The sequence below is a fragment of the Mobula hypostoma genome, chromosome 9 (genome assembly GCF_963921235.1).
Source record: "Mobula hypostoma chromosome 9, sMobHyp1.1, whole genome shotgun sequence".
Classification (NCBI taxonomy): Eukaryota; Metazoa; Chordata; class Chondrichthyes; order Myliobatiformes; family Myliobatidae; genus Mobula; species Mobula hypostoma.
In genome coordinates, this window is record NC_086105.1 from 126,788,224 (window position 1) to 126,803,168 (window position 14,945).

Genomic DNA, 14,945 nt, shown 5'->3' on the forward strand with positions numbered 1-14,945 from the left:
AAGGGTCTTGGCCCGAATCTTCATTTATTCCCCTCCATAGATGCTGCCTAACCTGTCAAGTTTCTCCATCATTTTGTATGTGTTACTCTGGACTTTTAGCATCTGCAGCATCTCCTGTATTTGTGAACAGTATGTAAAACTAGTTTTTCACAGTATGTTGGTACATCTGACAATAGTAAACAAATTCCAAAAAATGACTGCTGACTTCTCATATTTACAGCATAAACTTCAATGTTCATTTAATCTAGCATAAGTTTCCTGATGGGTGATTTTTTTTTTTGAAGAAGGTAACTAGGCGATTAATGAGAGCAGTTCCCTGGGCGTTTTCTAGATTGGCTTTAGCAATCCCTTTGATGAGGTCTCACATTGGAAGCTTGTCTGCAAAGTTAAATTACCTGGGATCCAGGGAGAGCTAGGTAATTGGATGCATAATTGGTAGTGATTGGAAGCAGAAGGTGATGTTGGAAGGGTTTTTATTCGGATTGTATTCCTGTTTCTTCTGCAACACACACAAAATACTGGAGGAACTGAGCAGACCAGGCAGCATCTATGGGGAAAAAAGTATAGTCGACATTCCAGGTCAAGATCCTTCGGCAGGACTGGAGGTTAAAAACAACATGAGTAGATTTAAAAGGTGGGGGGGGAGGTGGAATTTAAAATCTGTTTCTTCTGGTGTTCTACAGGGATCAGTGATGGGACCTTTGTTCATCATTTGTATAAACTCTTTGGATGACGTGCAAGGCATTGTTAGTAAGTTTGTAGATGACACTAAAGATGGTGTCATAGACAGTGAAGAAGGTTATCAAAAAATAAAGGAGGATCTTGATTAACTTGATGTAGGTTAAGGAATGACAAATAGTATTCAAATCAGTGCCAGGGTTTGCACTTTGGGAAGTTAAACAAGGGTAAAACTTTGGTAGTGATTGGTAGGGCCCTGGAGAGTGTTGTCGAATTGAGGGACCTAAGAGTACAAGTAACATCATAGGTAGACAGGTTGGTGAAGAAGACTTTTGACATGCTGACCTTCATTAATCAGGGGGGCACTAAGTACAGGAGTTGGGACATTATGTTGCAGTTGTGCAGGGTGTAGGTGAGGTGCAAATGGAGTATTATTTTCTGTTTTGGTTACCCTGTTATAAGAAAGGCATCATTAAGCTGGAAAGATTACGAAGAAGGTTTATAAGATTGTATCAGTACTTGAGGGTTTGAGCTACAGAGAGAGATTAGGCAGGCGAGGAGCTCTATTCCTTGGAGCATCGTGACGGAGGAGTGTACAGTCATGGAGGGGATTGACAAAGTGAACAGACAATCTTTATTCCAGTGAAATAGAATCTAAAACTAGAGGCCATAGGCTTAAGGTGAGTGGGAAAGATTCAAGATAAAACTGAAGAGCGTGCAAAGGTGGTGTGTATACGGAATGAGGGAATGTGGTTGAGGTAGGTGCAGTAACAACATTTAAAAGACATTTGGGTATGTACATGGATATGAAATGTTGAGAGGGAAATGGGCTATATATCGACAAATGGGATGAATTTAGAGGGGCATCTTGCTTGACATGGATGAGTTGGGCTGAAGGGCCTGTTTCTGTGCAGTATGACTCTATAACTGTGTCATTCATGGAGTCTTTCTTATCTGTATATGTCTCTTCAGATTCAGTGCTTGATTGAAACAAGATAAATTATGGTTTACATTATACGTTAGAAATTTGTGTGGGAGTAAAGAGTTTAAAAATTTGTCTCTCAAATTCAAATCCACCTGCAAACCAAAGCTGCGTTCAGACAATACATGGAACAAATTTCATGACATATGCTGGTGATAATAAACCTGATTCTGATTCTGATGGTTACGAGGAATAAAATTGTTTTCCTTTCAAAACTATTGGAGATGTGCATAACGGGTTCTATGCATCACAGCGAGTTGCTTTATTTTGTGAGCTAAGCTTTTGCATCTCTGTAAGCAAATGTGAATACCAGTTACGATGTACAGAAAATGTTTTTTTTATTAAAACCTGCTACTATAAATGTTACATTCTTTTATTTTTCAGAGCCTGTTTTCTGGTATTATGTAAGAGAGCATCTGAACAAACATGAGCTACAACGATACTATTCTTTAAAGCATATCACCACAGATATTGGTCGAGGCAGGGCTTGGCTCCGATCCGCATTGAATGAGCATTCGCTTGAACGATATATGCATATGCTTCTTGGTGATGGAAATCAGCAAAGGTAAAGGGTGGAGAAATTTTGTTGATTGTAAGATAGTTTTCCCTTAAATTTGATAATCATAGACTTTTTTGAAATGTAGAAATCCTCACTCTTTAAGAAGTTTTTCAGTTTTATTCCCATCCTGATTTAAACATTTTAGATTGTATTCTAATTGGGGTTTAGTTGAGGACTGCAGTTTATGTCTTGTTGACTGGTGTTTCTGACCTCCAGCTCGCCAGTGGTCTTGTCACTAAGTTCAGCAGTGAACTTAGCATTATTCCAGTCATGGCTGGTATTACTCATGTGTTCTGAGCCCAGTTATCTTCAGCTGTTTCCAATCATAGGATTGACAGTTTGATAGTTTGCAGATTGCACTATTTTCATTTCTTCTCATTGTTGGGGTGGGGTGGGGGGGGCGGGGGGAAGCAGTCTGTGCCTCCGGAAAGTGAGGCATAGGTAACGTTCAGGAATGAGTAGACAAATTGCATTCACGGAACTGAGGTGTCAGATAATAAGGAAAGGAAAGGTACGTCGCATCCAGAGTTTCTCTGGTTAGCGGACGATTTCCTTCCACACCTCTCTGACATAGTGGGGAACCGCGTACGAGACAAGTTACAGCAGTGGTTTGCCATTGCCTTCTGCCAGATGAGTTTCCAAAGAGATCACCAGCTCGTAACCCAGCATGGATGGAAAGTCTGTAGTTATGTAACTTTCTTTTGTTATCTTTGGCAGTCTTTCAGGATTGAGTGACTTGTTTCCACTCCAGATTTGTGAGTTCAGATGGATGATGAGGCCATTTTCTGAACTGTGGACTCTTGTACAGGAGGGGCAGAACGTGCCTAATGGAACAGGGTAGTTTTAGGTGATGCCCACCACCTTCTCTTGGCCTTCTATGAGTTCTCCTGATATTGTAGATGTCATTTTGGATGCTCCTTCTCCATTTTGAGCAGTCATGGCCTGAAGAATTCTCTGAAGTCTGTGGGGAATTTTTGCTTTTGTTCAAGGATTCTCTGAGAAAATCATGGAATCTCTTTCTATGTCACAGCTCAGAATATTGAGTTTTAAGAGTCTGGTGTCAAATATTAACAGTATGGCAGAATTCTTGTGGATATGATGTCTTTGATCTATTATTTTGTACCTATTAGAGAAGTTCCTTTGAAAGATAAACTGGTATGCCTACTCTTATATTGCATTGATCAAACTGGTTTGATTTTGTTTTACTGTTTCTCATCCCATCCCAAACTGTTCTTATCATATTCTAGCTCATAACTCTTAGGCAAAGATCAAACTGCAGGTTGGAAGTATCTTCTACAATCTGAAATACAACACAGCAACCGATGTATTTTTGTAAGGTATTTTGAATATTGCACTTTGGTAATGAGGGATTTAGATAAGCAGATCTATCCTAGGCCCAACTCATTGATGTAATGATGGAGGCACACCAGCGGATGTACTTCATTAGGAGTTTGTGGAGATTTGCTGTTTCATAAAGACCCCTGCAAATTTCTACAGGTGTACAATGGAGAACAACCTGGTATGGCTTGCAAGAGGCTGCTGAGGAGAGTAGACTCAGCCAATAAAATCATATGTGTAGCCCTCCCTATCATCAAGAACATCTTCAAGATGCATTGCTTCAAGAAAGTGGCATTCATCATTAGAAGTCTTCACCATCTGGGACATGCACTGTTTGTGCTTCAAGCATCAAGAGGAGATACAGGAGCTTGAAGACCTGCACTCAACATTTTAAGGACACCTTGGCTGTCAGATTTCTGAGCAGTCCGTGAACACTATCTCAATGTTCATGTTTTGCACAATATTTGTTTTTGTAACTTAAACTTATTTTTCATGTCTTGCACTGTACTGCTGCTACAAAACATCAAATTTTACAACATATTTCAGTGATAACAAATGTGATTTTCATTCTGATAACCTCTAATTATCTATTTCCAAAATATTCACTATCTTGCACATTTAAAATATCAATTGGATGGAAATAAGGCAATGAAGCATGATCATTTTAGCTGCACAAAGAATTTTATCTGTTTCAAAAAATAGTTGCCATTTTGTAATTGATGTGATGTCATAAATATTGTATTAATTAAAGGGGATATTTCACCTGTTACTGAAAGACTAAGTAATCATGAGAGTCAATACTTCAAATAGTCTTGAAAAGTGATTAGTTTGTTATTGTTAAAATTGACTCTGACTATGTTTGATGAATATAAATTACTCTTGTTTTCAACTGTGTGATTTGTTTTTTAGTGTCTTCTATGAAGATTGGTCATTTATGAGGGATGAAGAGCGTGCAAGCATGCTTCCAACCATGGCAGCAGGTGAGGTTGCAGAATTACTATTTCAACATCAGATTTCACTTTTCACAGTTATGCTTAAAATATTAGTATCTTGATATGCAGGAGAATAATAATTATATTCTGATTTTGTGTAGGTTCCCTAAAAGTCTTTCTTTGCAAATACTAACAGGCCACTTCATGCAGATTTTTTTACATGAATTTTTAAAAACTGATAAAGGTTTATTGCAATGATTATTCACAGGGGCATTTGCTTCATGCAGCTTTTATTCACTTCTTATCGTACCTATTATAAATATTTGAAAATTAATCAGTTTGCCTCTCAGTCTATAATCATGACTCATCAATCCTATTTAAAAGAATCCAGGATTAGATTTTTTGCGTGCGTGCAAGTCTGTGCGTCTGCGTGCGTCGGTGATGATGTCTTTTTCATGGCTTTTTACAAGGTGTGGAGCGAGAGAGAGACTGTGTGGTGAGCCACTCCTCACACAGATATTTTCACAGTATTTTCCCTTTATTTTATGAGGTCGAGTTGTGATCTCGACACTCAACCTGGCACGGATGGAAAGCGTACTTGGGAGTGGACCCAACTAGTTTCGAACCCGGGAACCTCTGTTCCCAGGTCTGGCGCCGATGTCGTTGCGCCACCAGCCAGCCCCCAGGATTAAGTTTCGGAGTTAATTAGATAGAAATTTGCTCCAGTTCATAAGAGGTCCATTTGCAGAGCATGGCGTTTATATGTGTCAAAGTGGAAAAAATTAGTGTGCTTTCACAAAAATTGTTAGTTGATATAAAACTTCTTGTCTTAGGACGTGGGCCAGTGCCAGAGGTACCTGAGTAAACTGAACTCTGTTTCAAGATATGAGATTAAAGGATTTATTTTTAAGGGTTTATTCTTTCGTTTTGCAATTTGACCTAATTTTTAGTTAAAACCAAGACCATTGCATGTGTGATGTAGAAGTAAACGTTTTCACAGAATTCATTGGGACGGGAGTGTTGTAACTGTCTCTACAGTATTCCTCATAGGTCTGATTCTAAAATTTTGTATTTGTAAGGAACTTAATTTTATTAAATTCGGGCAAAAGTGCCTTAGCCTAATTTCTGCTTTATTCTTCCTGTGAAGTTGAGAAACAATGAATTAGCTTTAATAATTTTTCATTGGTGGAGCTAAAATTTTTATGAAGGGAGGTGAGCACTGAAAATGTAAGTTTTTTTCCTGAGGATCTGTTGAGAATGTATCAAAAGTTCAAAGTAAATTTATTATCAAAGTGCATTTATGTCATCATATACAGCCCTGAGATTCATTTCCAGTGCTCAACAATGTTACTGTCAGTTTCCATTTCATTCCATGTCAGTCGGTATGTGGAATAGTTTGATAGAGCCCTATTCCTTGTTAAATAACAAACTTAGTCATGATGTTTGGAAACCAAAACTAATCCAGCATCAACTGAAGAGATTATACACATTTGGAGGTTAATTTTATATTCATTCAATTTCTTCTAGATTCTGGTAGCTTTAAGGAATCACTAAAACTTCCTCATTTCACTAGTTTTTTACACTTATTGTATGATATTGTCAAAAGATAACCTAAACTCAAAGGTGATTTGTTGCCTTTAATACCAGGCACTGAACCAAATTCTGAGAAACACCCTTCAATGTTTGATGTTGATAGTGAAGCCATTTATTGCATTTGGTAGTGGGGAAAGCTGTTAAAATGATAGAAAACATATTGATAGATTTTTTGAATAGCACAGAACTGTTATGTGTTGGCCTGTCATCTGAAAGCTAATAACCTTGGTTATTATTATTTGAAGTTTGGCTACTTTGAAGATGCTTGTTTGAAGGTCAGCAGGGGAATCAGCTTAATGCACGTGACTATATTGTTTTGAAAGCCACTGGGATGTATTAGCATTGAATAAAATAGAAAGCTCCAATTCTATACTGACTTCTGGTGAGAGTGGATGTGTCACTGGAAGCTTAAAAGCACGCACTATTTACATAGAATTCTGACAAGTGGCATATATAATTCATTATGTTGGGGACCTTGACATGAGCAAGTGGCAAAGATCATAAGGAGGGTGCTGATCAAACATGCTTCTGTTGTCTTGGGGTTGGGTGTTTTTTTTTTACTGTTGAGACTTTACCAACCCCAAAGAATGAACAGACTCCAATGCTGACAAATTTTAGTACAAATTTAAAGAAGCCTTTGTGAACTGAAATTTCCTGTTTTGATTGGATGATTTTGCTACACAATACAATGTAAACTAATTTATGATCTTTTACAATTTGCGGTGTAAACTAGTTGATAATGTTTTTGAAAAGTCAGGGAATTGAGGAACTGGCACAGAAGAGGAGAGGAGGCCTAGAGTAGATCAGCCACAATCATATTAAATGATAGGGCAAACTTGAGGGGCTGAGCAATCTATACCAGATTTGATTTTCTTATTTATTTTTTGTTTTGTTCACTCATGGTTTTAATTTTTACTAATTCAGGGAGTAGTGTCTGATAAATGAAAAATATCTACTGTTTATTTTCTGAATAATTCAATTAATTTTCATGCTTATTTTGATTTTTATGATTTATATAATTATCTGCTTTTTATTTTCTAGTTTAGTTTCTGGATGTTATCCTCATGGGCATAGAGAGATGCATCAAGGAAAAAGACCCTTTAGTGACTACCAACTATCAGCCATCCACCTTTATACTAATTTGACACTGATCCCTTTATTCCTTTTTTCTTCCCTCACATTTCCCTCACCTCCCAGATTCTATCACTCAAACACACTAGTGCTGATTCACAATGGGCAATTAACCTACTTATACTTTCATGCTTAGGAGCATATAAGCAAAACACAGTACTTAGATGAAATCCTTGTGGTCACAAGGAAAATGTGTAAACTCCACACAGACATAAGCAGAAATCAAGGTTGAACTTGGGTTTGCTGGAATTGAGGCAACAGCTCTACCAGTTGTGGCACCATGGCACCATGCCACCCATGTCATTTAAAATGCAGACTATATGAAATAAAACATCTTCCAATTAATGATGTATCATCTATAGATTATCTTTCATGGAAAACTCATATCTAGAATATGCCTCCCACTGTTCATGGTCAGAACAAGTGTAGAGGAAGGTTCTTATTTTTCTACTTGAATAATGTTCAAAAGGTACAGTTTGCTTTGCAAAAATTTGACAGCATTTTCAATGTGCACCCTCTTTCAGACTGAAAAGATATTTATTTAGGGGAATATAAATAGGTATAGTTTTATGTTATTAGATTGGCTATTGCTGGTACTTGCATTTCAAGAAAAAAATGTTAATTATATTTTAAAGACTTCCTTTCCAAGAGAAGATGGCCTGCGTTTGCGGTATTTCTAGATTGAACTGTGAATCTGTTTTCCACCAGTGCCAGTGTTAGAGCTAATTTATTGTAAAAAGGCAGAGGTTCTGTACATCATGTTTGGTATTTTAAGTAGTGAAACAATTTCCATCAATGAATGAAAAGAACTAAAGCTCTCATGTATCAAACATAATTGCCTTTACCTGTAAGTTGTATAACGATCTTTGACTGAAAGTGCTGGTTTTCTTCAAAGGGAATGACTTAAACTCAAAAGCAAATTATTTTTGTAAACCTATTAATTTCATTTAAAGGGTTAAACTCAATCCTCTTTGCAATCAACATTGACAACCAGGATTTAAATGGACCTAACAAGCCTGTCTCTGCAGTTGCAAATTTGTTGAAGGAGTCAACACAAAATGTCACATGCCTGTTAAAGGAATCCACCCAGGGGGTTAGCACGCTTCTGAAAGAAATCTCAACAGTGCCAAGCTTCATGCGACCTGAGCCGGAATCTGACCGACTGCCAGTTCTGTCTAAGACTGTAAGCCAAGGTAAGTAGTATGATTATTAAAGTAGATAAATTATGACATGTATCATGTTTAATATTGAATCCTATTTATTTACTTACTACTTGAGAGAAGAGAACCTCTTAACCGTCATGTATATGTACATGTACACATAGTAGTCTTCTTAGCGTTTAGAATACTACTTGACCAAATTTTCATTCAGCAGAATAAAATTGTGATTTAGAAGCAAAGAAAAGAGATGCAATTGTAAAGTGATTAAGACATTCTCAAGAGGTCTGTGATTCACAGCCAACAAATTATGTTAAGTAGTGTTAATGTAATGTTAGTAATTGAACTATTACCATCATTTGGTTTGTCACCAAAGCCTAGTAAATTTCTACAGATGTACAGTGGAGAGTATTTTGACTGGTTGCATCACCGTTTGATATGGGGGCACCAATGCACAGACCAAAAAAAAAAAATAAAAACCCCAGGCATGACACTCCCCACCATTGATGACATCTTCAAAAGATGGTAGCTCAAGAAGGGAGCATCTATCTTGAAGGACCCTCGCCATCTGAGATATGCCCTCTTCTTTTCCTCTGTCATCAGATTGCTGAACAGTCCATGAACTTATGAACACTACACACTATTTTGCTGTCGCTTTGGACTATTTATTTATTTATGAATTTCTTATTGCAACTTATAGTAAAGTATAATGGATTGTAGTTGACTTGGACAGATTGGGACCAGTGCACTTTGGCCCAGTTTAGCTGTCCCGATTAGCTGAAGTTTCATGGAAGTAGTTAAAAGGTATATTAAAAAAAAGACACTACTGTTTAACTGAGTAACAATGTATATATTTAAATGAAATACAGAACAAATTAGAACACTACCAATATCTCCTACAGTACTATAACACTGTGTATATTCCTAATAGTTATCGACAGAGGAATTCATCTGCTGTCCTCTTTTGATTGGCTGTAAATGAACAAAATTAGTGCAAATACCTAGTGCAGATAATGGACTGTCTTCATACAATGCTTTTGTTTAGATGATGGCATCCTCCAAATTTTCAATTTAATTGTAACATTCAAGATACTTTCAAATTTTATTGTAATTCCTAAATTGTTGAAGTGGTGAAATTGTTTCATTTTTACACCTGGCTGTTTCAGGCCTCTCTAAGCTGGAATGTTTGAAACTGCAGTGAGCAAAACAGTTCTGAGTTCTCTTATTGCTTATTTCCCACCAACTGTCAGTGACAAAAATCACTGCTTTTTAAAACAGAAACAAATGTAACGGACACTATTTTAAAAACTGATCGCTCCAAGCACGGTGTAGCCACACAAGTGCACTGATGCTGGTTAGAAACTTTTCTGCAACAGTTTCCTGCCCCAATTAAGTGGCATAGTGTCCTAAATAAACAAAGGGAATCCTAACTATTTTCTCGATATAGTTTTTGTTCTTTAAGAGTTGTCCCAATTAACCAGAATCAACTGTATTGCAATGTATTGTTGCTGCAAAATAACAAATTTCATGGCATAGGTCAGTGGTAATTAATCTGATTCCGAAGCATTGCATCTACTCATGACATGAACCCACACATAAACAAAAAGTATCTAGTTGGTCTGTTTTTTATAGTGAAGGATAAATGTTGGCTAACATGCTTGCAGTACGTCTTTGCTATTCAGAGTATATCATGGGACCTTTCAAAATCATTTGAGAAAGGTTAATGGGTCCAAAATATAACATGTTATTCCAAAGATGCCACCTCCTTCACTGTAGCAAATCAACGTGGAAATTAACTTCAAAGTGTGATTATTTGTTCAGGTTTTGGAGAAAGTCTCGAAATAAGTGGTAGGTTTTTTCAGTGGGAAGAGTCCCACTACTGAGTCACACCTACATGAAATTGTGAATGTTGAAGGGCAGGTACCTCAAATAAGTGGGAAGGCAAAAGTGTGATGCTATGTTGGCTCTTGCAGGAAGAGGGTTTGAGTACATGAGTGAAGATATCTTTCTGGAATTTTATCGGTTCACTGTCATATAGCAGCTACTACGTTATGTTTCTTTACTTTTGATTTCTGGGACTGGTGTTTGGCACATCATGAGAGATTGGGCTTTCTGGGCCATTACTCTCTGGAGTTTAGAAGAAAGAGAGCTGATTCCATTGAATCATAAAATACTTATTGAACTTGACAGTGTAGATAAAGAGTGTTGCTTCTCCGAGATGTTGTTTTAAAATAAGCGATGGGCCATTTTGGGCAGAGGTGAGAAATCTCTTCATCCATAAGCTGATCAATCTTTGGAATTCTCTCTGGAAGAGGGCTTTGAAACTCAGCTGCTGAGTATATACAGAAATTTGAGATTTTTAAATAGTATGGTAAACAATGAATGCAGAATTATTGTAAGAGTGGAACTGAAGTAGAAGATCAGTCACAATCTTGTTTAATTGTAGAAAAAGAAAAAATGGGCCTATTTTTGTTTGTGATTTGATGCTCTTTTGTTTTTGAAGAAAACTTTATTTTGCTTTGAGTTTTCTGGAGCTGAAAGTATGTAGAGTAAATTTTATCTCTTGATCTCATCAATCTAGTATGCCTAGGAAAAACACACTTTCAAATAATGCATCATGTGTATAGATTTCCAATTCACATATAACCTAGTTTTCTAATGAGATGCAACTCTTAAAACAAGAGAAGAATGATGTTTTCTTCAGAAATGCATCTTCCGTTTTGGTGATCTTAAGCTGTTTAATGTATTTCTGGGAGAAATGTAATTGGGCAGAATCTTAAATAAATGAGATTTGGGCTGGAAAAATGTAGAGATATTTTCTGTGTAGTCTTAAAAATGAATATATTTTTGGTCCAGTTCTCTACCTCTCTATCTTTCTTAAAACCTAGCTTTTAAAGTAAGCTTACAGTCATCATTCATGATATTTGCCTTGTATATGGCTTGGTGTCAGTTGGTTTCATAAGGCTGCTTTGGGCATATATTCTTCCACCTAGATACTAACTGCTGTTGGAGCTGTTGTTTACTTTGACCAAAAATATCCACGTTGTAACCCTTGTATTGGCCTTGAGAGTTTGTGGTACATAGGAGTCCATTTGATCTGGGTTGAGGAAAATTATTACCTGCCTATGGACTGATCATCAGCAATGATTAAGGGACAAGAGAAAAAAAATAAGGAAAAACTAAAAGCCCATCATGGAACTTGAGGAAGAAATGCATGGTACACTAATTCTGAAAGGAAACAGAAGCTGTAAGAATCAAATGCTTGTTTTAAATATATTAAACATGTTGGGTTGGATTGTGCTGATTTTTGTTTGTGTTTTAAGTTGGAACTGCGATGCGTTGAGCTGTTAAAACTGAAGTGAGTCCCAAATCTCAGTGCATGCTGTGAAGTACAGAAGTGTGTGACTTAGTGATAAATTTTATAGGAAGACTCTGCCAGTTGCTTTACTGCAGAACTCTCCGTTGAATCCAATGGTGTGAGACAGTCTTTCTGGAATTATTCAGAATAATTCTGGAACATCACCTCTTTCATCACGTGCCAAATCAGACGTGACATAGAGTTCAGCACTCCAGAGATTTCAGTTCTGATTGTAGGAGGTAAAAGGAGGTTAAACTAACTTATTTTAAAAAAATATTGCTTTCGTTTAATGTTTTAAATTACTTATTCCAGGAAGTGTTTTAACAATTTGAAATAAACAGTTTTTAAAATTTATAACCTAATTGAATTTGAATAATTTTCACATGCTTCAATGTCAGATATTTTAAAACTACCAAAAAAACACTGACAATTTAACAGCTGGCAGAGTTAGATCCCCGGCTATACCAGCTGTCAGGGTCATTTTGGAGTTGAGATTCCTTCAACATGACCTGAGATCCTGTCACTTAACCGACCATGTAACTGGACTCTGGGGTGCAGATAGACACAAATGTGAGATAAGTCCTTCATACCTGTGGGAGTAGAGCCATGGAATCTGGACAGCATGGTTTGCATTGTGTCTAATGTCACATTGCTTATTATTGGCCTGCAGGGTTTTTCAGTTACTTGTTGATGTTGTAATATCAAAGTACCTTACATTTATTACATTAGTTTCTTAAGTCTTGGTTTCTTCAAATAAAAAAAACTAATGTCACTTTTTGTTAAACTAACATACTAGTAACATACTAATAAGATGCACTAGTAAAATGTGACAATGACATAATTTCATTTTTCTCCACTGATAGATGGAAAAAGCAGAAGAGAAAAGAAGAAAAAGAAAATGGTGCCAAATATAATTTCTTTTGATGGTGACAATGAAGAGGCTGAACTTGGCTCTGAGCAGGTGAAGCATTCAGATGTAACAATAGAAAGTTCTGAAGAAAATTCAGAAAAATCTTCATCAGTTTCTTCAGCTGTCATGTTAGATAGATTTAGTCCAGATGTGTACAAAAAAGCAGATTGTAATGGAGAAGAATTTAGCAACAATATCCTGAAGATTGCGGACGTGTGTCTAAATGGTGATGTTGGTCACAAGAAACTGGATATGAAAAGTATTGACGACGAAGATGATGACGATGATGAAGATGTGGGTGTGGAACGCATGTATCAAAGCAAAGATAATGAGGAGGACAGACTTTCTGAACAGTGAGTAATTAAAATTAGAGCATATTCTTTACTAGTTATCCCCCCAAATTAGCAATGATTCTGCTTTTTTTTCCAAAGGTTAATTCATAAGTCACCTTTGATTAAAGATGTACTTCTCCTTTGCTGTTTTCAGTAATATTGTTTGAGATTTGGGGGTCCACTCTGTCAAGCAATTTTCCAGCTATATGAATTTGTTGATGAGGTAGATTACTTACAAAAGTTGTTTTTTTTTCTCTCTTTCTCCCCTCCGCCCCAAAACTTTTGTCAATTAAAACTGTCAATTAATACTGACATGGATAAAACAAATATGGATTAGTATTTGGATATTTTAGGTTTCACAGTATGGTTTGTCCATGTTTGTAGGTTTTCAATACAGGTGTTTAGTTCTCAGACTATTTTAATTTATCAGACTTGTGGAGCTTGTTTTGTGAGATTTTTGGGTTCCAACATGAAGTTATTCCTGTTAAGAGCCTGAAATTGGACAGATTGTGGACAAGGGAAAATCAGCAGCAATCAGCGGTTTGGGTAAATGGCTGATGGTTCATTAGTACAAAATTCTCTACTTGACCACAGCTAATAGTTTATGAACAGTTCAAAACCTTTGGTCTCTGGACCCCCATGGACACAGGTGACATTGTCTTCAATCTCTTCTCTTTTCTGTCTTCCCTAATGGTCTTTTATTTTGTGTGCTGCGCTCAAACCTTCAATTGCCTTCTCAAGGCCACATAAGTGGTTTTCTCATAAGGTCTTCTGATCTAAAATGCAACATTCTTTGTAGGTCACAGGTGATCTTCGCACCCTTCGTGCCTTGGGTAGATTTGCCATTCTTTAGCATTATCTTCCTTGTGTAATTCATTCACACTTGTTGCTACCTCATTCCTCCAAAAAAAAAATTTAATTTTGTCTACAATTCCCTGTCTCCAGCATCTTTTTGGTCATACATTGATATTCACTTAGTACTTGGGAACAAGAATGTTCATTGAATCAGCTCTAAAAGGGATCAATACATACTGTGTGTTCATTGGCTTAGCACTATTAAAATAGTGGGCTGTCAGTGGCCAAGCAGTCTAGAAGTATTTGTCAAGTTGGCAATTTTGATTAACTGATTTCCTTTTGTGATCCCATCCCCCAACTGGTTGTTCAGTTCTTTGTGGGGAAGTGCTAAGTGGGGTACCAGTGTATAGATTTGGACTGGTATTTATTTTTGAAATCTTTCTAAATAACAAGTTGACAAATGATTACTTCTGATAGAAATTACCCTCACACTTAGCTGAATTAAACTCTATTTGCCACTCCTGGACCCATTTACTTAGCTGATCGAGAACCCTCTCTAATTTTTGATAACCTTCTTCATTATTCACTATACCACCAATTTCAGTGTCATTTACAAATCTATTAATCATGTCTTGTATATTTTAGCCTAATCATTGATATCGGTACTAAACAACAATTGGTCGAACACTGATCCCTGTGGCACACCATGAGTTATAGGCCTACAGTCTGAGGGGGAAAAAAACTTCCACTATCATGCTCTGCTTTCTACCATCAAACCAATGTGTATCCAACACTTCCTCTGTGAATCTCTTGTATCTGGTGCTCCAGATGAGGCCTCCTCTACATTGGTGAACCTGTTGTAAATTGGGGGACCGCTTCGTTGAGCACCTCTGCTCCATCTGCCAAAAGTGGAACTTCCTGGTGGCCAAACATTTTAATTGCAATTCCTGTTCTGACCTATCAGTCCATGGCTTCCTCTTGTGCCACAATGACGCTGTCCTTGGTGTGGAGGCGCAACACTCTATATTCTGTCTGGCTAGCTTCCATCCTGATGGCATGAATATCTATTTTCCCTTCTAGTAAAATAAATTCCTTTCCCTCTTCCCTCTTTTCTATTTCCTATTCTGGCCTCTTAACTCTTCTCACCTGCCTATTACTCCCCCCACCCCTCCACCCCAGT

General features: G+C 37.1%; 1 protein-coding gene across 1 annotated transcript in view; it reads left to right on the forward strand.

Annotated features, from left to right (window-relative positions):
* The window catches only part of snx29 (sorting nexin 29), a 581,542-nt gene that overhangs the window by 58,784 nt on the left and 507,813 nt on the right, over positions 1–14,945 (forward strand). Inside the window, exons 5-8 of the mRNA XM_063059095.1 lie at positions 2,045–2,225; positions 4,467–4,537; positions 8,167–8,406; positions 12,592–12,991. Of these exons, the coding sequence (XP_062915165.1) occupies positions 2,045–2,225; positions 4,467–4,537; positions 8,167–8,406; positions 12,592–12,991 (892 nt within the window). The remainder of the gene's footprint in view (positions 1–2,044; positions 2,226–4,466; positions 4,538–8,166; positions 8,407–12,591; positions 12,992–14,945) is intronic.